Below are 27,254 nucleotides of genomic sequence, written 5' to 3'. Positions count from 1 at the left end.
GAAGATATTAAGGAGAGTTTTATTGTAAAGATAGACAGGACCTACAGTTTTACATTTTTCCAAGTCTACGAAAACTCTCAGAGTAGAAATTTCTTTATGTCTGTCATACCAGCAGACAGATTATTTATAAATTAGGGAAGGGAAAGTTCACTTCTTGCTAAACTGAGGTAGAGGAGGTGGCACCTTAATATCTTGGCCTCTCTCCAACTTCTTTTCACAATCCACCAGGTAATTGACTCCATCGATGACTAGCTGAACAAGCTCAACCTTTGACAGCGAAAAAGATGAAAGATTAAGTTGCATAGAAGACACACGCAAGGCTTTGATCAATAGGAACAATACTGAGACAAATGAGAACTTTCCCTGTTACATGGACTTTAACAATTTCTTCTCTTTATTTCCCTAATGTTTTATGGGAACAGAGGTGTCTGATGGTTATCATCAGAGAAGGGGAACGGAGATATTACAGGGTTTCTCTCAATCTTTCTGTAGTTAAGATGGAGTTACTACTTTGCATGTAAGGACTTTTTAAAAATATGAAAACCATTAGTTTGCATCTCAGACACTTCTTCCCCCATCAATCTCCGTTATAAAATAACAGTTTGTCTAAAAGTAAAACTACACAGTGACACCCCTGTGATGTTCTCTGACCTGGATCTGAATTCTGACCTTCCACTAAGCTACCTGAGTACTAAACATGCTATAGTTCAGATATTATCATTTACACAATGAACGGCTTTCTGAAAATTGTTTAAACCCAAATGTTTGGCAATTAAATAATGCTTGTATTGTACCAGGCAAGTGTGCTACTTAAAGGAAACTTTGAATTATACTGATATACTTTTTAAAATTCCTGCTTTAAAAAAATATATGTTAGAACTTTTGTTTACAAATATTGGTTTTTCTTAAACTAGAGGACATCTACCTATGAATTTTTCCCTGGGAATCACCTCGCAAACAAATTATTTGCACTGCTCCTAAAGGGACCCAAACTAAGACAGAAAGGAATTACTAGTTAATTCTAGACAGCACTAAAATACATGATAAAACTCAAGAATGCACGGCAATAATGGAAGAGATGGTTAAGTGTTACAGCTGAACATACTTTAGGCATGACAGAGTCTAGTACACTCCCCACTTCTTTTCATGCATAAGGAAACTGAAGCCCTATGAAAGGGTTGGGCCAGAAAGCTAGTCATTACTAATAAAAGAAACACTGATTTTCTACTTAGCTAACTGACCTATCTCAGTGTTGATGAGGGTGTGGTGAGATGGGTCTCTCATTCACTGCCTGTGGAACTCTCTTGGTATAAATCTTCTGGTAGGAAACTTGGTCATAAGTAAGGGACCCTCATCCTTAACCCAGGAGTCCCTTTCCTAGAAATATATCCTAACTAACTAATCAGAGTTGTGATTAGAGTTATGTATAGAGATGGTCATACAGTTATGTACAGAGATAGTCAAACAAAATCTCAAATAATCAGGGAGATATTAAGTAGATAATGGACCACCTTTACTATGCTGTCATTAAACATGTTTTGAAGAATTATAAAAATTCTTTTATAAGAATTTTATTTATAAAATATTTATATTTATCTTTTATTTAAATATTTATATTTATCTTTTATTTATAAAATATTTATATATATCTTATTTATAAAATAAGAATTTTATATTCTTTGAAGAATTATAAAATTATAGGAAAATGCTCATGTTATAATACACTGGGAAAAGCTGTGTTATATCAAATGTGTTGTAATACTAAATTCTGTAAAAAAAAGTTTTTTGAATAATTGTAAGAATGGAAGGCAATTTAGAATAATGTTCACAATGGTTATCTCAGGGTTGTTAGGTTGAACAAGTGGTTTGTTTTTTTTTTTTTAACACTTTTGGGAATTTTTCTAGCTCCTACAGATGATCACTTATTGACTTAACAGTTTTCTAAAAATGATGAGTACTTTGCTTTCCAGTATTAAAAATCTAGTTAATATTAGAAGCCGACAGGGCTAGGACCCAGATTTTCTTTATTCACTACACCATATTCAGCAAATTTCAGAAGATGTAGTATTTATATCTGCTTCTTCCTCAAGTATCAATACTTTACCAGAGCTGGTAGCACTCAAGCTGATTTAATTGTTTTGAGTATTTTCTCCTTTCCTTTCCTTAGTTTACTGGTAGGAGTACCAACCGGCAATGAAATATGCAAAAGATGGCAGGGAAGAAGAAAGAGCACCAATAATCCACAGATTTAATAACCAGCCACTGAGTTATTAAGAGTTTTATAAGTGGCTTTTAAATTAATGATGGGCACAATACATTCAATGGGACCACATCCAGATAAGCTGGGATGACTTACTGAGATCAGGATTTGCTTAGGATTCTGCTGCATGTTCATTAAATGCGCTCTTTGTGCTTTTTCTCATGCATCACTCCAGGCCTACCTATAGTTTATGAATCCCATTTATCCTATGTATTCACAGAATCCTAAGGATTATTTGATGAGCACAATCTTACACATACCTCATGCATACCTTATTTGCCATCTTTAGCCCTAAACATAAAATTTTACAAACTATCAAGTATCTAAAAATGCCAACGTGAAGATGATAGTATGTGACCTTCACCAAAGGAAATCCGGAATCAAGAGAAAATCCACTATTTCACGCCCCTCAGAGAGAGCACACGTGTTCTCTGACTCACAGTGATAAAAGACAGTTGTCCTTGAGCATAACAGAACTCCTGCTGCTCAGGATTGCTGGAACAGCTCTGGGGGCAGGCAGGTGACAACAGTCCCACTGTGAATTCCTTCACTTGCTTATATATTCTCAGCTTACATCGTGCTTACCTTTATGTGTGGAGGAAAAGTACTACAGAATGAAATGCTAACATGACTCAGGACTCAATGGGCAAAGAGGCGGTCTCGAATTTTGTGAATAAGGAAAGGCTGTTGAGTTTGCTTCTTTTCCTCCAGGCTGATTTTGTTAGTTCGTGTTCGGAAAGTTAGAGAGATGTTACCTCTGATCGGCCAATTCGATCTATGTTGGAAATGTCATACACATCGGACACTGCTTCAGTGTCCACGCCACCTGTGCCACGCTTCTGGAGTCTCAGGTTCTCCAGGATCTTAGAAAATCGCGAATCCTGGGACAAAGGATAATACTTAGTGTCCTAAGAATCAAACTTGATTCGTCATCCTTGGCACACTTAGAAAAGACATATAATGAGAAGTAATAACAGTTAATATTTATTAAGCATATATTTACTATGTACCAGGGCCCTGTGCTGGAACTTACACCAACAATCCCATGAGGAAGGTATTGCTTTTACCCCCATTTCACAGATGAGGAAAATAAGGCTCAGAGGAATTAACTTGCCTAAAAGTACACACAGGTAGAAGGTAGCAGAGCTGTCATTAACTTCTATACTGCTATTTTGGCATCTGGATGCCAGCTTTGGTGGTTTATTATTCATCTATATAACAGTTGTTACTGCTATAATTAAAATCATGACATTAAATCATAGCAAATAATATTCTTATTGTAAAGCAGCTACACTCCAATAAAAATTTAAAAAAATAATTTTCTTAGCATTGGAATTTTGAATAACAAATATTACCATACTTTTTTTTGGCCGAAAGCACATTTTCTAAAATTGTTTTAAAGTATTTGATTCACTTGGTGTGCTGTGGCAGAACTCTTAGTTGCCCACCAGAATCCTCTTTCCTTTCTTCCATAGGAGAGCTGGGGAAGTAACCACTGGCTAGGTTCTTGCTAATGGAACAAGCAGAAGTGAAGGGTGCCACTGCCAGGCCTGGACCTTACATCTTTACATGGACACACCCACATGCTCTCTCGCCTTCCCGCAGGCTAGAGCGTGAGGCCTGACTGTGACCACGCTAAGGGCACAACGCTCTAAGGCAGTGACCCTCCAAGTGCAGCTCCCTGACCGGCAGCATCAGCATCACCGGGAAACCTGTGAGAAATGCAAGTGCTGCAGGTGTTGTCACAAGCCTCCAGGTGATTTTGCTGCAGGCCCAAGTCTGAGAACCTCCGTATTGGGAGAGAGAGGAGAGGGAAGGCAGGCCAGGGAGCAGAGTGGAGCAGCCGGCCTATCTATCCCGACTTGTTATATGAAGGAGAATTTAAAGTTCTTGTTCTTGGGACTTCCCTGGTGGCCCAGTGGTTAAGACTTTGCCTTCCAACGCAGGGGGTGTGGGTTTGATCCCTGGTTGGGGAGCTAGGATCCCACATGCCTCGGGGCCAAAAAACCAAAAAACATAAAACAGAAGCAATATTGTAACAAATTCAATAAAGACTTTAAAAATGGTCCACATAAAAAAATCTTAAAAAAAAAGAATAAAGTTCTTGTTCTTGAAGCCGCTTTCCTTTTTTACAGCCCGTTAACCTCTTATCCTACGGATACAAGTGTTTTTGAGACAAACAACCTTTTCTTGTCATTTTCTTTCATTAGTGCAGAAACTAAGGGTTAAGGAATTGGGCTGTGATGTTTTTCCCTCCACAAAGCAGTCCCAGGTGAACCCATCCCGGTGGAACCCAACAGGGCCACTGGCTACATGACATTACCTTGCTGAGCTTTGGGATCCTAACGTGGACACCAGCCCGTAATCCTGTACCGAGGTTCGAAGGGCAGGTCAGAATGTATCCCAGGTGCTCGTTCCACATGAACTCCCAGCCTCGTTCTTGGATTAGGCGTTCTACCTAAGACAGGGAACAAATGACGAAGTTCTCAGATATCCATTCACTCAGCACATCCCAAACACCAGGGAAAGACGTGTGTACTGCGTGTCTGCCGTGAATAAAACTTAGGTCAATTTATAGTACTAATTCTTTTTTTGGAAAGGAAAAAGCAAAGCTATCTGCAGTTTTTTTTTAAATTTATTTTTATTGAATGAAAGATTCTTTAAATTCTATAGTTCTTTACAATTTTCAAAAGTTTCACACACATGATTTCATATAATCCCGTAATAACCCTTTTTCCCCCACCCCTATATTGCCCCTCCCCACTTCCCTCTTCCCAGTGGTAACCACTAGTTCTCTATAGCTGTGAGTCTGCTTCTTTTTTGTTTGATTCACTAGTTTGTTGTATTTTTTAGATTCCATATATAAGTGAGATCATACAGTATTTTTGTCTTTCTCTGTCAGATATTTCTCTTAGCATAATGCCCTCCAAGTCCATCCATGTTGCTGCAAATGGCAAAATTTCGTTCTTTCATTCTGCAGTACTTCTTTAATAGAAAATTAAACTTCTTCTATCACAATATTAAAATGGTCCAATTAAATTAGATGAACCATGTAAAGCACTGAACACAGTACCTAGCACATACTAAACACTCAATAAATGTCAGTTGTTATTCTTTTCCACATGAGCATAGTAGGAGAATATAGGAATTCTCATCAAGTACGGCTGTGGTCAGGTCACATATGAACATAGGTGCATCCTATACTGTCTCTATGCTTAGAACAGCCAAGATCTCTGTTAAAGAAATCAGAAAATAACAAATGATCCACAGACTTCTCTAAACCATCCTGCATTGGGAAGGGATGCATAGGAGCTTGCTAATAACAACAACAAAAAAGTCATCTATTTTTTGAAGCACTGCCCTGGAAGTCCCACCCCAAAAGAGTGCCATGATCCCTAGAAAAAATTAGCCCCATCTTGGAAATCACCATAGTATCTTTTTTCAAGAATGAAAAACAAAGAGATTTTATTTTAGTGAATATTCAGAATTCTCTGATGACATCTTACCTCTTTTAGTCCACGACAGAATCGCTCAAACACTCTCTTCATATTGCCTCCTTTCTCCATAGAGATTACCCTGGTGTGGTCTTCCTCATTAATCCAGATGAGAAATGTCTTGTCATTATTATGCCTAATGAAGAGAGAAGTACAGTGTTGAGTGTTAATTACATTTGTTTCAACACATGAAAATTCCCATTACCTCTGTAGCTTGATTGCTTCATTTCACCTTCCTCATTTCCTTAGATGGTCCTAATCTCTTAACTGTGCCTGAACAAGTACTGCAAAATAATGTTACCTTGACAGGATGAAGAGTAAGACCAACTCCAACCCTCAAAGATGTCATGTTTTCACCCAACAAGAACATAATCTCCCTCATTCCTCAGACTAGGATGACAATAATTCAGCCATGATAACATTTGGCTTTGACGCCAACAAGAGTGTTTTGTCTCCTAATAGATTCAACCAAAATCTTGTGGCACTTAAAAAAAGATTTTAGCTGCAGCTCAACATGTTTGGGGTGCAGAAGATTTCACATATGTTTGCTGTATAGATCTTGCCTATCCACCCCCACTGAGCAGCTGCTCCCAAACACTTTGATCTGGGCTCCTTTGGATAGTGTCATAATAACTTACCAAGGTTTAGGAATCAAAGTGGCCTGAGGACTGTTGGCCAAGATAAAATATGTGTACACTCAATAGCCACTCTTCCTTGTAGAGTTTTGCTTAAATCCTCAATATTTACTTTTCATTTTCTGCTCTTTTGTTTTAATGTCATGAAACAGATTCTCTGGGAGGTCAAATAATATGAAGCTAATTTTTTCTTAAAAATAAAGTCTTTTTTTCTCATGCACAATTCATGCAAAACAGCTAACATTCCCGCACATTTGGAAACATCATTATACTTATATATTACACACACACACACACACACACACACCCCAATTTCTAAGTACTCTATCTTCTCCATTTAGCTCAAGCTGGGCATGCTGTCAAGCGCAGGTCACAGCAACTTCAGGTTAGGACAAGCAGTGATCTAAAGGAGAACGTCTGCACACAACGCAAATGTGAAAATGCTATGTCCATACCAGATTCCCCTGGCATCTGGCCAGTCACGGGCCATCCCAGCACAAGTTAGTAAAGGGGATACTGGCTTATCAAATAGAAAGTGGTCCTGCAGGCCCAAAGAGACAAAGCAAAAAGAAGAAACTGATGAGATCAGACACGATGGCAAGCGTCAGGTGGTCAACTTTCAACTCACTAATAATGGCTGAGGTCTCTCAGGCAGTGCTTCTCAGCATTGGCTGCCCACTATAATAACCTGAGAGCTTAAAATATTCTAATGCCCAGTTCCCATCTCTCAGAGATTCCGACTTGTTATTGGGTGCAGCCTGGACATCAGTTATTTTCAGGTGATTCCAGTGTATAGCTAAGGTTGAAAACTGCTGGCTTAGCCCAGATGGAGATCCTTAATCACTATGGAGTGTGTCTACCCCACCAGCGCCAACCCCATGCAATGGCAGAGTGGGCAGTGAGTGAGGGGTGCTATCCTGAAAAGTGTTCTATACAGCTGCATTCTCCACGTTACTAGCATTGTTGGTTTATTATTATCATTCCTTCCATTAAAAAATATTAGAGATGTAAAATAATTCTCTGTAAATAAAAATAGTCACCATTCATTTAATGTTCACTATGTGCCGGGCTCTATGCTATGTACTTTTATTTCCTTTAATCCTCACAACAACACTCTGAGGTAAATGTAATCATTCTATTTGGTAGGAAAAGAAAACAGATTCAGAGAGAGGAAACCTATCACAGCTAGAAAGTGGCAGAGCCTAGATGCGAACCTAGACCTGTATGACTCCCAAGTATGCCTCTAACTACAATATGCTACTGTGCAGATCAAAATCAGATCAAAATACTGTGTGCACACAGTAAGAATATGACTATGGATACCATATATTACATTGAAGTCAGAAATAAAGAGGACACAGGAAGATCTACAGTCTCTAAGTGGAAGGGGTTGGAGACCTGAGCCAGGCCAGGCTTATGGACTATCATTGCCCAGGAAACAGCATGCCCTTTAACCTGGAAACCAGAAGTGGCTACTTGAGGCAGAGGAGGGGACCAGGAGACTGAGGTCTCTAGACCATACAGTTGCCCACCTGGTTTGGAAATGGGGCATATTTTGTGGCATCACATCTTCTGAAATGACAGAAATTTGTTTCCGCTTTTCCTTGGAGTTTAAAGTTATTTTTGAAAATGCCATTCTGTTTCAACGTTGCTACAGGGAAAAAAGGAAGGGACTTGAGTTTTGTCTACCCTAGTGTTAGAGGGAAGCCATGGAGACCCTGTGGAGGCAGCAGGAATCCCAGAGACCAGCTCCAGTGTGAGTCAGGGCAGGCCTTCCACCTGGATAATTCCCTTTCCAGAAGCTCCTAGCTTCCTGGACTTTGAGTGTGGTAATGGAGACCATCCTCCAGGCACAGACGGGATTTTCCACACCCAATTGTTCCTATTTATCAACAAGCCCGGGGACCCTCCACTCATTCCCACACACCAATGGCAACCCACCATCCCATTGTTTCCTCGGCAGACTTTATCCATAGACCATCTCCACTTTTAACCTAAGCTTTTAAGGCCTGCTTTTCCTTCCTTAGACTGACCAGCCTGAAGCCCGAGCGAGCTCCCAACCAGAGCGGGGGCCTGAGCTCCGGGGGAGACCACCCCGCGTGGGTCAGGGCTCTCTCGGCACAGCCCCGCCCCGGGCAGCCCACGTGGTTCGGGGTCACTCACATCGATGAGCCGCTGCTGGTCCTGCTCCGTCATCTCGGACAGCCGGTAGTAGCGGCCGGCCAGGTCCCCCTTGAGGCCCTTCAGGGCCGTGATGGCCACGTTCTCCACCTCCCTGCGCTCGGCCCGGGTGCAGGCTGGCGGCAGGCTCAGCCCGCGGATGCTGCGGCCGGTGCGCACCCGAGACGACAGCACGTAGCGCTCGTCGAACTGCCCCTGTGTGATCTGCGGAGCAGAGCGGGGGGTTACCGCAGCGCCACGGCCACGGTGGCTTCCAACCCGCTGACCAGGGGACCCCCGGGCACTGAGCGCGTGTGCACGCTGCACACATCCTGCAACTCTGGGGGCAGGGGTCTTAGAGGGAAGTCAAGGGAGGAGCTACTTCACACAGCGTTGTCTGCAATCCTCTACCCTGGCTAGGTTTGGGGTGAAAAAAGGAATTGTTTTGGGAAAGGCTAAAGTCTTCAGTGACCACCACTACGCTGGTGGTAGGAGGTAAGAAAAACAGACTTTGGGACCTTCCTGATTGTCTCAGTGACCCTCTAGGGAGCATGGTGTGGGAGGGCCATCACAGAGCTTTCAAGGGCATCTGACCCAGGGGCCCTTCTCTCCAGGGCTCCTCACCTTGGACTCTGGAGTGCTGGCTTCATGGGAAGGTACAAGAGGTGGCTGGAGCCTACCTTGGATTCGTCCAGATCCGTGGGGTGCTTCATTACCCTGGGGTCATAGCCATTGTGCCTCAGCTTGATGACAGGGTCAAAAAGGTCGGCAAACACCTGCAGGAGGGACAATGCTCCCGTTTCCTCTTGAATTGGTTCATCATCGTTTATTCCTGTTTATCTTAAGGACCAAAGCTGATGCCCTCCTTCTCTGAAATTCTCAGTGCAGCCATGCAGGAAACGGGTGTGAGACTGGATTGATGGTTAATAATAACGATAATAATAATAGTAGTAGTACTAGTAGGTCACATATACCAGAGGAAACCTCTTTGAGGTACCTGGCCCCTTGGGAGAGGGCAGGGCTACAGAACTCTGTCATAGTAACCTCCTCCCTAGCGATTCTGCCAAGTTCACTGCCATCAGATGGAGCAAGAAAATCCTGTGTTTAAGAATTTGAGGGTTTTCTCCAGAAGCTCTTGCTTTTGTGGGATAAAAGAAGCTGCCAGCTCAGAAGCTAAGCAGTTTTGTGGTCAAAAGGGATGGTCAGGTTCTAGAGTTTAAGCAATGTAATAAATTTGTGGAAAACCAGCTGCATAGAAAGAAAAGTGCACAGCAGCAATTAAGGCAAAGCAGGGACCTGTCACCCTGTGAGGACCTTCCCCAGCACAAACTGTCTCAAGTGAAATCTACTTTTTAAAACACCAAAAACTTCAGGAACATCCTTTAGGTAAAGTAAGGTCCAGAGAAGTCAAACAGAGCACCCTGCAGCCTTTGGGACCTGTGGGGAGTGGGTCCTGGGAGCCAGCTCTAGTCTGGGACTCTGGGAGCCCAGAGGTGGGCACTGCTGTCCCTGAGTGAGCTGCTGGTCTAGTCTATTCAAGGTGGCCCTCTCCCTCCCCTTGATGGCTGCCTTCCCAGGGAATCACCTTCAGCTCCCTGCAACAGAAGGTGCAAAGGGGGCAGACCTGAGGGAGATGGGCTGGAGGTTTTTACCATAATGTAGAAGCTGCTATGGCGGCTGAGCTCCAGAGCAGCAAACCGTCCTGTGCTTCTGACCCAGGATGAGGATGCGGAGATCCTGGGATTTCTCCAAGAGACTTAGTGAACTCAGTAAGACTACAGGGGGCTGTGTAATCAGTAATTCCCCAACTAAACACACACAGAACCATCCTCCAGCCTCAATAAAGTTCAGCCACAAACACATCATCTCCTAATGCCTTATTGGTGAATACACAAACAATAAAAACATTAAAAGATTTTATTTTTTCTGTACTAATTCATCCCCTTGACAAGCTCTGAGAGCTGGGTCACGCAACTCATTCCTCTGTGGGGAGGAATACTAGAGCAGCAGCAAAGGAAACCTTGTCCCTGGGAAGCTGTAGACCTCACTGTTTCAGAGAGCACTGCAGCTGTTCTGTTGAAGCTGGCTTCCCTTTATGGGCGCCCTTCCTGAGAAAACAGCAAGTTGGTCCCACAGAGAGAACCCAGAGCACGCCTCACACACACACTACAGAACCGGCAGCCAAGAGTTTTACCTCATAGGACTCCTCGTCACCAGCCACCATGCCCACGGTCTTTATGAAGGGGTGGCCGGGGTTATCCACTCCAGTCTGGATACACTGGTCCAGGGTGTAGCCGTTGGGCGTCACCTTGTTGCGGAGCTTGGCGTAGATGGTCGGCGTGAGGCACTCGGCCATGCAGTTGTTGTGTTTGCGCAGATCAGGGTAGTCTGCGCTGCATGAGGAGGAGAGGGGTGTTCAGTGAGCAGCCCCTGAGGCAAGGGGCCTATGCAAGAGCTTTGTTTCTGGCCAGCCATCCTTCCACCAGGCTCTCTTCAGCCAGTGGGCAGAGGCAAATTGGCTAGGTCATGATTTAAGTAAGCCAGATTTTAAAGACTAGTTCCCTGAACTGCCAGAGGAATGGACCTGGCCCTGCCTAAGCAGTCCATTATGCTGGCCGCAGGAGCCCACAGACTGTGGCTTATGCTTATGTAAAGAGGAAAGAGAGTGAAACGATTAGACAAGAAATTGAAATCGTATGTAGACTTTTTTTTTATACCCAGAAGTTCTGGTAAATTACAACAACTACATTTTGGTCCCTTAGGTCTGTGACAGAGGCTAAAAACCCTGTGGGTAGAACTACGTAGAAATTCATTGATTTATCTGTCCTCTGTCTACGATGCAAACTCTACGACTACCTGCTTTGTTGAGAACAGTGCCTGCCTGTAGAAACAGGCATTCAGTAAATATCTGTTGAAATAATACCTAGAAAGAAATCAGATGGGGGGTGCCATCTTACAGTGGGATATGTACTGATTGAAGAATAGAGGATTCAAGACCACCACAGGCTCAAACACAGGTAATCTCACATAAGGAATTCCTGAGCTATATGGTAGGTGCCAGTAATTCCCTCAGAGTTCCTAATTCTCATGAAACCCAGTAAGTGTTTCCGAGAAACACCTCAGGTTTTCCTTGTCTCTTTCATGCACAGCTGCCTATATGGAATCCCTTAAAGTCAGCATCCACTCCAGCTCTATCCAGTGTGGGACGTCTCAGCCATGACAAGGTCCCCAGGGTGGAGAAAACAGTCCATCTTCATGCCACTTCTCTACTTCCCTTCTGCAAGGTCCTTTAAAGCTGATACTTAGGGACTTCCCTGGCGGTCCAATGGTTAAGACGCCGCGCTTCCACTGCAGGGGGCACGGGTTTGAGCCCTGGTAGGGGAACTAGGATCCCACATGCTGCACAGTGTGGCCGGAAAAAAAATAAAAAGCAAAAAAGCTGATACTTAAAATCAGTGCTGTTGCATCACGTTTTCCAGAAGGCAGTACAGCATGAGTGAGGCATGAGTCTGGAATCAAGGTCCCTGGGTTCGCATTTGGCTGCACCAGCTGTGTGAACTTGGGCACTACTTAATTTTCCTAAGCCTCCCTTTCATCACAAAGGGACACTAAGAGGAATAAAATACTCTGCGTAAAGTGCTCAACACGCCTACACATATTCAACAAAGGTTAGCTCCGACTGTTATTACTATTCCACTAGAGCTCAAGCTCTGGGCAGGAATGATGACACTATACATCCCTGGATTTGCCACAGGTCACTGTGCTTAATGAGTCAATTTGATTTAGTCACCCTCAGAGGCAAAAAGAGGGGCCTCTGCTGACAGTTTCAGCAGAGGAAAGCATATTTCTGGCCGGCATTTTGGCGTCGTTTTAAAGCCAAGAGGACTTACCTTGGAGGGAATAGCCTGTGCTGCTCCCAGGCCTCAGCACACACGTTCTGCCGTTTCAGCAGGTACCCAGTAGTCAGGGCACTGGTGCCCAAGGTAGCAAATAACAGAGAGGCATTGCGGCCAGTTAGCAACTTCGAGAAGGTACTGGCCATGCTTCCTCTTGGATGAGTGTCTGGAAAGCAGAGACGCTAAAGATTACTTTTTATTTAAAAAAAAATTTTGGCCACATTGCACAGCTTGCAGGATCTTAGTTCCCGACCAGGGATTGAACCCGGGCCCCTGCAATGAAAGTGCCTAGTCCTAACCTCTGAACCGCCAGGGAACTCCAGAGAAGCTGAGAATTAGCCTCACAGGATGGCCCTGAACCACAGTACAGAGAACAACAGGCAAGAGAAAAACTGCAGGCGACTTAGCCTGTTTCGTTGTTTTGTTTTTCTCTTTCTTCCTTTCTCCCCACCCCCTTCACACTGCTTAGGAAAACCTGGGTAGTTTTTAGACACTGAGACTGTCAAACTGCTTGCAGTCCTTGCCATTTTCTCCACTAATATGATATAGGGGGGAAAACCCAGAGGATTTCTACATCTGGCTGCTTGACAGCCCAGGTGCTCTTTTGGACTCTGCCGCTACACAACTAGACCCTGAATAGAATGCATTGCTGGGCTTGTAAGACATAGAGTAAGTTGTTACCAAACGAGCTTCATTTTGCCTGACGCACAGCAAGCCAAAACGCTGAAACACTAAGGTTTGCAGCAAAGAGAGGGTTTATTCACAAGGCAGCCAAGGGAGAAGATGGGAGAACAAATCTCACAACCACTTCCCTGAAAGCAATGGGCTTGGGATATTTATGGGATAACAAAGAAGCAGGGTGGTCTGGGAGTGTGGGGAAAGATGATTGGGAAAAGGTTTGGTAATTGTTGTTTTGCACAGGTGTAATAACGCTACACACCTCTGCAGGTTCTGAGGGTGGAGTTTTCAGCCCTCCTATGTCAAAAGGGCACTGACATCCATGTATGCCCAATTGGAGGGTTGCTGGTCCTATCCAGTTATAACCAGCTCAGCTTAAACTAGACACAGCTGGGTCCACGTTCCTGGAAAATAACTCAGGCAAACATCTTATTGTTTAGGCTAGGAGCTGCTTGGTGGAGATGCTAGTCTTAAGACAACCTTGATTGGTGAAGGCAGGTGGAATGGATTTGACTAATCATTACTCGCAGTTGCAAAGTCTCTAAGGACCATTCTCCTACTTTGCTCACCCCAAATGAGTTGGTGTTGGAGCTCAGGTTTGGGTTATCTTGAGAGTGGATGTCCATTTGAATACTAAGGTCTGGATACCAGCAGGGAGGTGGGGAATTGAGTCTAAGACTCCCCAGTTGAGCTAGGACCCTTGAAAGGGGCTAAAGTGGTCCAAGGTCAGGAGCCCTCCAGCAGAAATGCACTCAAATCTGCTCTGAGGAAGGTATGCTCATTTTAGGCCCTGCTTTCCTACAGAGTAAGATCAAGCAATAGGCTCTTGGTCAAAGATCACCAAGCACACAAGGAGGCACCATGAATGGGAGTCAGCAGAAGAAATGGCCACAGATTCAGACCTCCAATGACTGAAGATACTGGAATTGTCAGACAAGAATATAGATTAGCTCTATGTGGAATGTTTAAAGAAATAAGTGATGGAATCACAATGATGAGCAAGCAACAAGAGACTATTAAGAATAATAAACCTGATTACAGCTGAAGACAGAATAAATGAGTTGGAAGATATATCTTAAGAAATTATCCAGAATGTTGCACAGGTAAATAAGAAAATGGAAAATATGAGATATAAGAGATATAAAGGATAGAATGACAAGATCAAATACACATCTAATGGAAGCCTCAGAAGGGAGACTAGAGAAAACAGAGAAGCCATATTTCAAGGGAAGTGGCTGAGAATTTTCCACAACTGATGAAAGACAAAAATCCATGATTAAAGAGGCATGACGTAAGTCAAGCAAAATTAAAATAATCCACACATACATAGATAATAGTCAACTGCAGAATATCAGCAACAAAGATATCAAAAGCAGTCAGAGAGAAAAGACAGTTCATCTATAAAGAAAAAACATCAGCTGATTTTTCAACAATGAATAATGGAAGCCAGAGAAATGGTGTCTTTAAGGGGCTAAGACAATAATTATCAACCAGACTTGGGGACATAGTCAAACTATCTTTCAAAACTGAGAACATGTATAAATCAAGATAACTATTTATGGGACTTCCTGGTGGTGCAGTGGTTAAAAATCCACCTGCCAATGCAGGGGACATGGGTTCGATCCCCAGTCCGGGAAGATCCCACATGCCGTGGAGCAACTAAGCCCGTGCGCCACAACTACTGAGCCTGTGCTCTAGAGCCCGCGAGTCACAACTACTGAAGCCGGTGCACCTAGAGCCCATGCTCTGCAACAAGAGAAGCCACCGCAATGAGAAGCTCGTGCACCGCAGCAAAGAGTAGCCCCCATTCGCCGCAACTAGAGAAAGCCCACGTGCAGCAGCAAAGACCCAATGCAACCAAAAATAAATAAATAAATAAATATTTTCTTAAAAGATAAATATTTATATAATATCACCAGGGATGAAAATCAGATACCCTGCTGTGTCTGCTACTGCGCAGAGGTCAGAATGGACAATTAATCCACAGCATCACCCAGTCGGGAGCTATTTATCATGGGTCGTTGAGTGGAGAACAATAGAGCAGGTAACTCTTAGTACTCTCTCATTATATTGGTCTCTGTGATGCCCAAATAAAGGAAGGGTGGAATTTTTTTCCCTTGTATTTAGAAGATTACCAAGACTCTGCTACAAGATTCTCCAAGCATAGGTGGGTTGGATGACTGCAACGAGCCTGTTGAGAGTATGACTGTGGGATGAAAACCTGGGCTACCCAGCAGACGATAAACTCCTCTAATAAGGCGAGGTTGACATGGCCTTACGCACAATTCTAAGAGGAGCCTTCTGAGGTCCACTTTCTTCCTTGATTGCATTTTGGGAACTGGGATGGGTCCATCAACTTTGTGCTTCCAGGATCCCCACCTGGAAGTCTTTACTTAACATTTTTTGAGCTAGGGAGAAATTAGAACATCTCAACTAAAAGCATCAAAGCCCTTGAAGAAAAATTAGGAAGTTATTTTTCTACATTAGCCCAGGAAATCAGGTTATCAGATGGCCTTTCCTCTGTGTCATTTCTAAAAACAATTCCCTCAATCGTAAAGACAACAGGAATTACTTTAGTAATCAGCAGGCAAGATAAATGGGCCATGTCTCAAAGTCGTTCTAGGGACGTGTAATGGCCCAACATGCATCTCATCACATGTACTTCTTTGCTCCCTACTAGACTTTGGGCTGTTGTCCATCTCCTTCCAAGAGTAGGTCAGTGTTCCTCAATGAACAGCACCCAGGCTTCCTGGCTCTCGTATGCAGCAGGTGACACTAACTTGCATCTTTCAGGCCTGTCTTATCTGCTTCCACACCCTCCAATCTGCTTTTCAGGCAGAGAGGCAGTACTGTCTTCTACGAGTTTTACCACAGAACTCACCAAAGTAAAGGAAGTGTTGCCTGAATTCTTTCCAGACTATATATGGGTCAAAATTTAAGCCAGCCCTAAGTTAACAAGAAGTGCATTGGCTTCTGAGTTTGGCTCAAATAGCTTGATTTTTATTTTTCTTTCTTTAATTGGCTTTAGCACTGATAGGTGTTCACATCAGCATGTTTGAGAAGATAAATCCAAAGAGGTAGAGTCAGGAGGAAGAGGAGGGGGTGATGTCTATGTGCAGCCCACTGACCACTGGTGGTCTTTAAAGGTCTTCCTCTCTGTGAGGGTGTTCTGTGGGTAGGTGTCTGACTCAGAATATTAATGTTTGAAATGTCATCATATCCATATTTTAGTTTCTGGAAATAATAATATTAACTAACATCCAAGAGTTCTAACATCATGCTGGTGTCCGGGCAGTGATGCATGATTCATGGTAATAATCCCGTGGAGGCTTTGGTGGCAGCAAGCCAAACAATCCTAGAGCTGAAATTCAGAGCACCCCTGCTTTGATTCCTTGTAGAGAATTGACACAGACTCAAAGCTTTGGTGAAGAATTCCTGTTTCTCTGACTCTATGTTCTTCTCTCTCCAAGACACAATGAGACATAGAATTTCTCTACTGAGGTCCCAATCGATAAACTTGGGTATGAGACTGAAACAAGGGTCTCATTGAACAGGATAGTAATTTGGCAACGGCTGAGCCATGCTCCCCAAAGACCCAAAGCCAGGCTTGCAATGAAATCACTTTTCCTCATGACTAAACTAACTCTCTCTTGCATGTTAAAAGTTAGTCTTTGAAAAGCTGCACAGGCAGGACATTGTTTTGTCTTACAGATTCCTCTGTTACCCAGGAGGCCCCAATCTTACATAAGCACCATCTACAGCTAAAATTCCTGCTCAGGAGAGACTTGACTTGTTATTTGCACAGATGGTAACATGTGGCATAAACAAGTGGAGCTGGAAAGAGGTAAGCTGTGTCCACCGAAGGGGTATTCGGCTTTGCCTAGTTTCCACACATGGTAGTTCTATAAATCAGTACATTGTGTGAAACCACTGGAACAAAAGTTTGGAGCATAAGAGATCTGAAACTCCCTTACAAGCTTTTTAATTTTTTTCATTCCCTCCATGCCCCTAGTATTAGCATAACACACTGAACTGTTTTGTCAAGAGATCACTGGAGAGAGGAGATGAGGGGCTGGAGCAGCTTCAGCATCCAGACACCCTCACTGTGGGCTCCACGTCAAGGCTTTGGCTTTTGCTCTTCTCTTTGCCAGGATCTATGTGGGAGAGCAGGTGTCAACTGAGTGGGCGATGTGAGGCCAGAAAACAGGGCCAATCAGAGAGCTGAGCAGATGGGGGGAGCAGGGGGCTGGGGGGAGAGGGACACGGGCAACAGAGAAGTTGAGAAGCCAGCTTCCCTCAGCCTGTGAGACCAGCAGCCAGTGTTCCCTGGGAGAGGAATCCTGATCTATTTGGGGGGAAAGAGGCAAATGTCAACTAAAGAAGCTCATACTCAGAATTTTGTGAAGGCTCACACAAGCACATGTGCACATACATTCAGGGACTGTCATGGGGGCCCAGAACACCTAGGACCCAGTGGGCTGGCCTGACATTCGGATTGACAGCTCTAGAGCCTGTACAATCTCAACTTGAAAAAAAAATATATATATATATATATTCTAATATAGATATTACTTTTTAAGATATCAGTTTTCTGTCTGTACTTTTGTGCTAATGCAATAAACCACACTAATTTGTTCTAGTAAAATTATTATTACTGTTTTAGTAAAAGTATTGCTTCTTACTGCCCCTCAGCTAGGACTCTGCCGTCCATTTTTCCCTGTCTGACTGGACCACAGCCTGGTGCCTTGTCCCCACAAAATCTCCCTGTGCCCTTCTAGCCTCAGATGATGGCTTTCTCTCTGAGTTCCCAAAGCATTCACGGGCTGCTCACTCACTTGCACTTGAGCTGCATAGTTTTTTTGACATTTGTTGGTGCACTCAATTGTCCTGTATCTCCTGTCATGTTAGGGAACTCCCCAGTACGTTTGGATTGTCTTCCCAGCTGATGGGTAAAATCTTCAAGGACAGGAACCCATCTGCCACAGATCCTTGCACATAGTAGCTGCTCAGTAAACACTTCTTCTCAGGCTTTACATAATTATTTGTGAGCAGTGCTCTGCCTGATTTCCAGAAGGAGGATATCATACCAGCCTCCTGTGTATCTCCTTTTAAATGCATGTAGGTCTAAGGGAATGGGTCCTTTTCCCTGGGCTGTTCTCCAAGGCACCTTACTAACCTGGCTCCTTTAGTCCCAAGTACTTCTCACATTTAATCTGCTATGAAGCCCCAGGCCTGGTATCCAAGCCAATATAGAATCAATTTTGTGAGCTAGCTTCCTGGATCAAAACTTGAGAAAAAAATCTACTTACATAACACTAAACACGTCCCTTTCAGCCACTGATTTTGAAATCCTATCATAAAAGCAACTGAGTGAGGCTGGTAGGCAGGTTTTCAGCATTTCCCTGCTCAGGCTCCTGGTCTCTGTGAGCTGCCCCTGAGCCAGGGTAGCCCAGCACAGGCTCCTGACCTCTCAGCCACGACAGGCTGGCTGCCCCCGTGGGAGCCCACTGAGCCCATCCTCGGCGGTTTCCAGGGCTGATCAGCAGATGCTGCCCCACAGATAACAGACGAAGCATCACTGCATGCCCTTCCTCCCTCCAGGGATCCTTCCCGGACTGAGCAGTAGGTGGGGAAGGAGGGGTCAGATGAGGGGCAAGTGCTAGGTGTTGGGGAAGTTTAAGTCTCCCGATACCCAGAAATTTCTCTCCACAAGATAGAGGAGAGAAAGAAAACAGCTTTATTATTGACTAAGCATGAAACCAGACTGTGATGCACATCAGCTAAAGAGACAGGAAAGACAGAACAAAATCTCACCCTCTTAAAGAGCCGTGCAGATAGGACCCTCCTACGCATGTTCTTCAGGTAACTCAAGTAAGAGGACATGACAGCACCATTTGTCACACAGAGTTCACTCTAAATTCACCTGATCATTGGGGTGGCCATTTGTGTTAGCTAACTGCCTTTATCCAAAGGGAAAAGGAGCTGCTCCCATCTCTCTGACAGCAGGTCTTTACCACTGAGCCTGGGAGATTGGGGTGCTATCTTCCCGGTGTTTACATTTCAAAGAGATGGCTCCCAGGCCTTTGAGAAAGACAGTCCTGGGTTGTTAAGCTGGCTGGAAGCTTACTTAGCTTTGAAAAAGATTTACATCCATCTCAAAGGGGCAGAGACAGAATTTACAAGTTTTCTAAAGGAAATGCTCTAAGAAAAGGGAAGAGGAGCATTCATTTTGTTATCTCCCTCTCCCACACACTGGGGAGGACGGTGTCGGGAGCTCAGCAGGGCTCAGGTCAAGGATGGACATCACTCAGAGCTGACCTGGCACTTGGCACGTGTAAGAGAAAAGACCCAAAGACCACAGGACTGGGTCATAGTTTTTCTTGGTTCTCAAGCCCACTGGCCCGCACGTGATAGGGTCTCAGAAAATGCTGGATGAGTGAGTGAACGAACAGTCATAGAGATACTGGGGTGGGGAAGGACTTTAGAGGTCATTTAGCTCGGCCTGAATGCAGGAATCCCTTTCCTTTCAGCCCTCCTTAAATAGCAACAGTGCTGGGGATCTCACCACTTCCTAGAGCAACCCATTTCACTGTAGAATAAGTGGAATTATTAAAAATCCACTTCATATCTTAATAAGGGGGGGGAAATTAGTACCTTCAAGTGCCAAGTACTTTCTCTACAACAACCCCAAGGAGCAGATATCTTGCCCCATGTCAAAGATGAGGGACCTCAAAAACAGAGAGGTTAACTGACAGCCAAAGGTCACACAGCTAAAGAGAAATCTCATGTATTGCGTTTCAGTAGTAGTTTCTTATTTAAGTGAAGATCCTGTTTTTACTTATCAGGTTTAATAACAAACAACATTACAGTATGTTTGGATGGAGCTGCCAGACATTTCTAGCTGCCTCTGGTTCTTTATGCTCTTTATGGATAACTGCGGGGCCAAACTGCCAACCAGCACACAGGCCTCATTCTGGGCAGCTCTGAGGGGCAGAGGAACCAGAGGGTGTGCCCTCGGGGCTTCCTCCACCCTCCAGGAACACCAGTGACCACAGACTTCCAGAGGTCATCAGGCAGTGTGGGTCACGGTCGCCGTGAATGACACTGATGTGCTTTGGTGGGGAGGGGTCACAGTGGGCAGTGATGGAGGGAGAGGCAAGACAGGATGATAAGATGGTGAGGATAGGTATCTTTCTACTTATTTGTTTGATAAATATTTAAGTGCCTACTATGTGGCAGCTTTTACAGAGCTCACAGCCTGAAGGGAAAATTCTCGTGTAGCATTTACGATATGCTGGGCACATGGTTCTGTTAGCTTTATGGTTATTACCTCATTAAATCCTCACAACAGACTCATGAGGTTGATACTCTTATCAGCCCCATTTTACAGATGAGCAAATGGAGGTAAAGAAAGGTAAAATAACTTGTCCAAAAGCACACAGTTTGTGAGTGGCAATACTGGGATTCAAGATCAGTGGTCTGTTTTCCTAGTCCATGCCGTTAACCAGCACCCGACCTGGGCAACTACCAGGCAAAGGGTAAGTGTTCTTCGAGGGGAACCAGAGCCCCATGGGAGTCCCTGGGAGGGCCTGGAGCTGGCCCAGCTCACTCAGCTATACTGTTTGAGGGAGCTTGCCCGGTCTTAATCAGACTGAGGTATTACTTGCTTCCACCTGCCCTGGGACTAGTACCCGGACACAAACTGCAAAAGATCAGAGCAGAAACAGTGACTAGACACCGCACACCCATATGCAGAAACAGATGACTATGGAGGCCTGGTGCATTGCCTCTCTATGGCCGGCTGCGTCCCAGCCATCCTCCAGGTGGGAGAATGGCCGTTGCCCTCAGTCCACACCACACTTAATCTACTTTGGAATGCTGCAGAAAGGCAGAGAGGAAGAAAGGCTAACTGTACCCCCTCTTCTATGCCTGGGTCCAGAATCTTCAGGATGAGCACATAGAGTCCTGGACCACTGCCACTCATCCAAATTTGGCTCTGGGGAGAGTCTATAGCAGATAATTCCCCTGAAATTTAGAGAGTTGAATTACACTGGGGCTGAATCTGCCTAGGATGTGTAGTGGCCGCCTGTCCCCAAAGGTCCAGAGAAAACCCATGATGTGGGGACAACCTTGACGGATTCTAGATTCCAGAACACCTGCAGCTACTAGGGGCAAATCAGAATGGGGCCTGGCACTTACGAAGGGCTGAACATCTGCTCACATCTGTTACTATCACTGTGCACTCCTTTTGGGAGGTCATCTCTACAGGCTGCCCACAGAGTGTTTGAGAACATTCTCCCTTCACCTCAGCAGCAGGGAACTCGGCTTTGTTCAAGGGCAGGGGGGCTGACGGCTCCCTCGCTCCTTCTGACAGAGGGAGGGTTACCTACTGAACACATTGAGAGCATCCCCCAGAGACTCAGGAAGCCCGCACCTCCTGGGTGTGGGGCAATTGCAGAGCCTGCCTGGATCCAGCAGGCTTCTTCCTTGGGATGCTTCTGCCTGAGACCCTCTGTCTTGCACCTTAATCAGGCCACTTCCTGGGCCAGGCCGTCTCCTAGTGCCTCTCTGGGTCTGCTCAGCCAAGACAGAGCCTTTTCCCTCAGCCCCCCTCTCTCCTGAGGACGCAGGTGCCCCCTAGTCCACAGTGGGGTATTCAGCCAAGCAGGGGTGCCTGGCCCTGCAGGGATGTGTATCCCTGATAGGCCAGCCCTGGTTCTCTTCTCCAGCCCACAGCCCTGCTGTGCCTGCAGCTTGCTCCCAGGCACCCTCCCTTCCTTCAGCCCTGATGTCTTCTAAGAGCCTTTCTGCAGGACAAGTTACACTTAGCTGCTCCAAGTCAGGAATTCTGCTCTTGGGGAGACAGGTAAATAAAGGCCCAAGCTAGAGTGCAAGGTGGGGTCTTCTTTTGGTCCTAAAAGGCTCCTGCTGAGTAGTGCTGGGAGAGTTAGGGGCAGGAGGTGAGGGGGGAGCAGCTCCGCGCGGCCCTCTCCTCTCTCCCTGGCTGTGATTAGAATCGCCTGGACTGCTCTGTGAGCTACCACAACCATTTTGGAAAGTGAACCAGGAAACATCAATTAACATAAAAATGTGCATACCCACTGGCCCGGCATCACACTTTGGAAATCTGTTCTGCAGAAATAGAGCTGCCAGGGCTTCCCTGGTGGCGAAGTGGTTAAGAATCCACCTGCCAATGCAGGGGACACGGGTTTGAGCCCTGGTCAGGGAAGATCCCACATACTGCAGAGCAACTAAGCTCGTGCGCCACAACTACTGAGCCTGCACTCTAGAGCCCGTGAGCCACAACTACTGAGCCCGTGTGCCACAACTACTGAAGCCCACACGCCCAGAGCCTGTGCTCCACAACAAGAGAAACCACCACAATGAGAAGCCCGTGCACTGCAGCAAAGAGTAGCTCCCACTCGCCTCAAATGGAGAAAGCCAGGGCCCAGCAATGAAGACCCAATGCAGCCAAAAATAAAATAAATAAAATAAATAAATTTAATTTTTTTTAAAAAAGGCTAAATTTCTAAAAAAAAGAAATAGAGCTGCCAGTATACAAGGAGAGAGGCACAAGGATTTTAGTGAAGCACTATGTGTAGTGGCAAAAAACCCTAGAAGAAACCTGTCTATCAGAGGGAGAAGGGTTGTATTAAATGTGACACATTCAGACAATGGAATATTCCACAGCTATTAAAGCATCAGTTAAAACTGCCTCCACTTTACCTGGATACATGTCTTGCCATAGTCTTAGGTTAAAAGGGAAAAAAAAACTTGCAGAGTAATGAATATGAGTGGTTCCAATTTTGTAACAATGATATACGTATATATGTATTTGCATATATTTATAAGAACATCAAGAAAAGTACTAAAGGTGATTTTTCAAACTGCAAAAAGCATTACTTCAGAGCAACAGACCTGGAGTAGGCAGATTATTAAATTTCTCTTAATAGAATTCTGTATTGCATCACTTGTAAAAATCAACATGGATTGCCTTTATGATCAAAAATAAATAAATTAAAAGCTAAAAAAATCAACTGTGAAGTGTGGTAAAAATCCAGATTTCCAGGCTCCATCTTTTGAATGAGTGGCAAGAATGGGACCATCACATGTATGTTGTCTAAACTGCACAGGCAATTCCCAAGCCCTGCTAGGTCTGGGAAGCCCATGAATTGCCTACCTGAGCCTCAGCAACTCCCTCTCTATAATGGGCTTGATGAGACTTCTCCCTGAGCTGTTGTGAGGACTAAGTGACAGGCCACAGTAGGCACTGAATAAATGTGAGTCCCTTCCCCCTAGTGACCCTAAGCCTATGGGACAGCTATCACTCTCTCCCCACAGCCACCCCTGGTTATCCCAGACTGGTCTGCCCCTTCTCTGAATGTTGATTTTAGTTTACAGAAGGAGCCCATCGTGTACTTTCCGATCCACTGTTCATCCTCTGAAAACCAGCATCAGGGTTCAAAAAATGGATTTACTCAGTTGGGCTCCCAAGTTCTTCTTCCAGACTCTGACCCTTTACCCCGACCTTTCCTTCCACCTGGAATGTCCTTTCCATCCCTGCATGCCCAGTCAAACCTTACTGTCTTTTTTTCTTTTTAACTATCATTTACTAAACTCCTACCATGAGCCATGGATCATGCAAGAGGCCCTTACAAACACTGTTTTCAGTCTTTGAAACAATCCTTCCAAGTAGGCATTATTTTGTAGATGGGGAAAACAGAGAGAGGTTAAGGGACCTGCCCCAGGTCTTGGGGTCAGCACCTTGATAAAGCTGGCATTTGAACCTAGGCTTGTCTTTGGCCCTGGATGCAGGCTCCTTGCAGACCACAGCACCTCACAGGTAGCCCTGCGCAGACCAGCAATTGGAGAGAAACCACCTTTGTGGTTTAGGACCTGGGAGTGCCACAGTTCCCTCCACTCAGGCCCCCAAGACTGCAGACATGCACTTACCACAGCAGCTTCTAGACACGGGATCGTCACCTTGGGGCATGTGACTCCCCCAGAGTCCCAGAATGTTATAAGCCTGTTCTCTTTCCTGTCCTCAGGCTTCTGCTGAAGTGGCCCAGATCCCAGGTGCTCCTTCACCCTCTCCACTCTGACGCCAGGTGCCCAAAGCTCCTGCCAGCCATGCTGGGGCTGCTGCGCCAGCCTGCCTGTCTCTGAGGAGCTGGGGCATGGACTTTGCTGCTCTCTCCTCCCCTCCTCTCTCCTCTCTCCTACAGAAGTAGGGCTCGCAGGGGTGAGGAGGGAGGTAGTCTCTAGCCCTCACCCCACAGAAGCTGTCTGCCTCAGCTTCCCTAACTTGGAATACCTCATGACTCTTGATTTGAAAAACACTGTTTACAGCAACAGGGCTAATATCTGGCAGAACTGCTGGGCTCCAAGCCAGGGAGATTTCTATATGGGGTGCAAGATCACAGCCAAAAGCAACAGTGCTGTGGTATTCCTACACTTGCCCTCTCCACTAAGAAACAAGAACCACCACATTAAGCCCTTTTGTCACTGTGCCCAAGATCTCTATATCTCTGTCTCAGGCAGGCATACTGAGAGTCTGGGTCCTGGTTTAAGGGTTTTGTCTGGTTCTGTCACATCCTAAGATGTGGAGGCCTTAGGTTCTGTCATTGCCTCAATTCTAAGCCTCCTGGTCGTCCTGAGTATCCTGGATGGAGATGCCATAGGTACCATTCTGCTGACTCAGAGTTATTTTTGGTCCAGCTGTAAATGGCTTCCATGTGTTTGAGCTCCTTGGAGGGCAAAGGAAGACCAGGGGGAGGACCACATGTCAGCTTTCCCTACAGAGAGAGTCACCCCAAAACAGAAGATGTCCTTGGGGTTGGACCAGCTCCACAGAACACTCTGAACAAATTCTTATGAGGCCATTTGTGGCCAGCAGAGAATGGCTTTCCTTCCCAGTTCTAAGGGAGCAAAGAGTTCAAGTTACTTCACCACCACCGGATATACTGGTACCCTAAGAGGCACCCTTGGGCATTCCTGTTCTATTCAACAAGTAGAAAGTCATAAGCAGAGGGGTTTATGGTCCTTCCCTGTAAAACAGAGGTCTTTCCTAGGCCTCCTGGTGATGAAGACATACAACCATCACCGGGTTCACCTCTCAAGGTTAAGTTGTTTTCAAGAAAGTAGGAAGCTAGGAACCATCTAGTCCTTTGAAATGCTCTAAAGGAGTGGGATCCTCCTTCCCTGCCCAAGGAAAGGAGCCCTTGTGGCTTCCCAGGCAGGAATGGGTGTGACCTCCAGCAGTCACCTTCAGACAGGCTCCCTGTGGGATTCCTGGCTCAGGGGCAGGAACTCCCAGAATGCTGATGCAGGGTCCCATGTAATTCCCTCTGGGAAGACAAATGGCTCCTTCTCTAAGCTGTGGCAGAGATGGAGACCCAGTGCCTCTGAGCCAGGGGCAAAGTGTGTCTCAGAGCCAATCCTCCTCCTGCCTCTGAACACCCAGGACTCTCCATGCCTTATCTCACCCTCACCCCACATTTCCTGTACTTTCCTCATCCACGCCTTTAGGAAAACTGACCTGGCCTCTGGCCCATTGTCTAAGGCTAAGATTTGGTCATGAAGCTGGCGGAGTCCATGGGTGCATGTGACGCTCGTGCCCTTTGCTGGAACAGTGCCTTAACCCACAGAAGGGTTAGCTCTAAAGGCTGGGGTTTTGGAAAAGGTGCCTACAAAAGCAGAAGAGGAAGTGGAGCGCTCACACAGCCTAATAACGCCCAGATATCCTGTAAGAGCCTGCTTGGGAGGCTCAAGAAGCCCCTTTGCCAAGTTCTGGTGGTGGTCATGTTCTTCTCCATGAGCACAGAGAGAAGAGACCAAGGATACTAGCTCAGAAACAGAGGAAGCATGATTGCTGCAGATAGGAAAAGTGGCACTTCTGGAAACAGCCCACCAGGTGAACTAGCGTAGCCTTGTCACGAGGCCATTAACTGCCACCTCTGGTGATTTCACCTGACCCTGTGTGGGTCAGAGCCAGGGCAATGCTCAAGGGAAGGTCTAAAGGGCAGCGCGGAGGAGGGCCGAAGGGTTTTGCCTTGTTCTGGTGAATGTCACTCTCCACACCCAGCAGAGTATTCGAAGGCAGAGATGTCACCCACTCAAGGGACAGGAACAGGGCTGACAGTAACCCAAGCAAGCAAGCAAGCAAGCAAGCAAAGAACAGTCCTTTGCCAGAGATGAAACACATGTAGGTCAATTCTATAGCACTTTTACCTCCAGTGGGGGGAAAACAGTTCCTTGGCTCATTACTAATGGGTTAGTGATTTCAAAAATCAATCTCTAGCAATAACATTAACCAATTTAAATCAGGTCTAGCTACTGGGCCAATCAGTAATTAGCTCCTTTCAAAATGTTCATTTTTAAGTTAGCTTATCCCAAGTCACTGATTTGCACCTCTTTTGATGCTGCTGAGGGAAACCATTCCCAAAACCAATGAATTAGTTTCTACAAATTACAAGGGAAAGGAAGTTGAAGGCTAAAGTCCCCAATTCAGTGGCATTTAGATTTTTTTTTTTCCGTCAAGAAAAAGTCCTGATTCACTATGAAAAACAGGCACCGCAAGCAGGGTGCTGACACGGTTCCAGCACCTCGAGCGCAGCTGTCCCACGGAATGGCCACCTGCGCCTGGGTGCAGGATGGCTCAGCCAAGGACAGACGCCCTGCCGGCTTCTTTAGAGAGTTACCATGAAGTCTTCACACAGGAGCAGTGCCCAGGTTCCGACCTACAGCCCTGGGTCCACTGCTCACAAGGCCCCACCCTGGCTCTAGCAGTAACCCCGCTTTGGAGCAATAAAGCCGAGTTTCACAGCCTCACTGACCTTGGAGCCGGGAGTCTCCCACCTCCTGCCGCTCGCGAACAGCCCAGGACTGTAAGGGGAGGGGCGGGGGCCCGGCCTTGAAAGGGCTCCCGGGCGGGGCGGGGCGGGGCGGGGCGGGGCCGGGAGGGGCAGGGCGGGGCCCGTCTCGGCCAATCCCGTCTGAGGCCTCGGGACGCACCTGGTCCCCGAGCCTTGCCCTTGAAGGCAGGACCCCGACTCTTCCGCCGTTTTCTAGCACCTGCCCTTTCTCTGAAACGTTTCCCTCCCCTAAATCCGGTCCTGGAGGCTGCCTCTCC

The 27,254-nt window shown here is 45.7% G+C and overlaps 1 protein-coding gene across 1 annotated transcript; it reads right to left on the bottom strand.

Moving 5' to 3' along the window:
- On the bottom strand, positions 1 to 27,009 carry CKMT2 (creatine kinase, mitochondrial 2). The gene is made up of 10 exons (XM_057541694.1): positions 26,959 to 27,009; positions 12,440 to 12,611; positions 10,744 to 10,942; positions 9,230 to 9,325; positions 8,553 to 8,774; positions 6,845 to 6,930; positions 5,767 to 5,890; positions 4,584 to 4,718; positions 3,016 to 3,141; positions 1 to 267 (listed from the first exon to the last, which is right to left on the bottom strand). Exons 2-10 carry the CDS (start codon positions 12,589 to 12,591, stop codon positions 148 to 150), a joined length of 1,260 nt encoding a protein of 419 aa, XP_057397677.1. The 5' UTR covers positions 12,592 to 12,611; positions 26,959 to 27,009; the 3' UTR covers positions 1 to 147.
- Between the last annotated feature and the right edge of the window lie 245 nt (positions 27,010 to 27,254).

This window comes from Balaenoptera acutorostrata, chromosome 2, assembly GCF_949987535.1.
Source record: "Balaenoptera acutorostrata chromosome 2, mBalAcu1.1, whole genome shotgun sequence".
Classification (NCBI taxonomy): Eukaryota; Metazoa; Chordata; class Mammalia; order Artiodactyla; family Balaenopteridae; genus Balaenoptera; species Balaenoptera acutorostrata.
The sequence above is the reverse complement of the archived record's forward strand: the minus strand, read 5'-3'. Positions and strand labels throughout refer to the sequence as shown.

Excerpts from the sequence above, each read along its gene's own strand:
- CKMT2 (XM_057541694.1), bottom strand. The coding sequence starts at position 12,591 with ATGGCCAGTACCTTCTCGAAGTTGCTAACTGGCCGCAATGCCTCTCTG. Across the intron at positions 9,326-10,743 it reads GTGACGAGGAGTCCTATGAG|GTGTTTGCCGACCTTTTTGA; the intron begins GTAAAACTCTTG and ends TCCCTCCTGCAG. Across the intron at positions 6,931-8,552 it reads ACCAGCAGCGGCTCATCGAT|GACCACTTTCTATTTGATAA; the intron begins GTGAGTGACCCC and ends TTGGGCCTGCAG.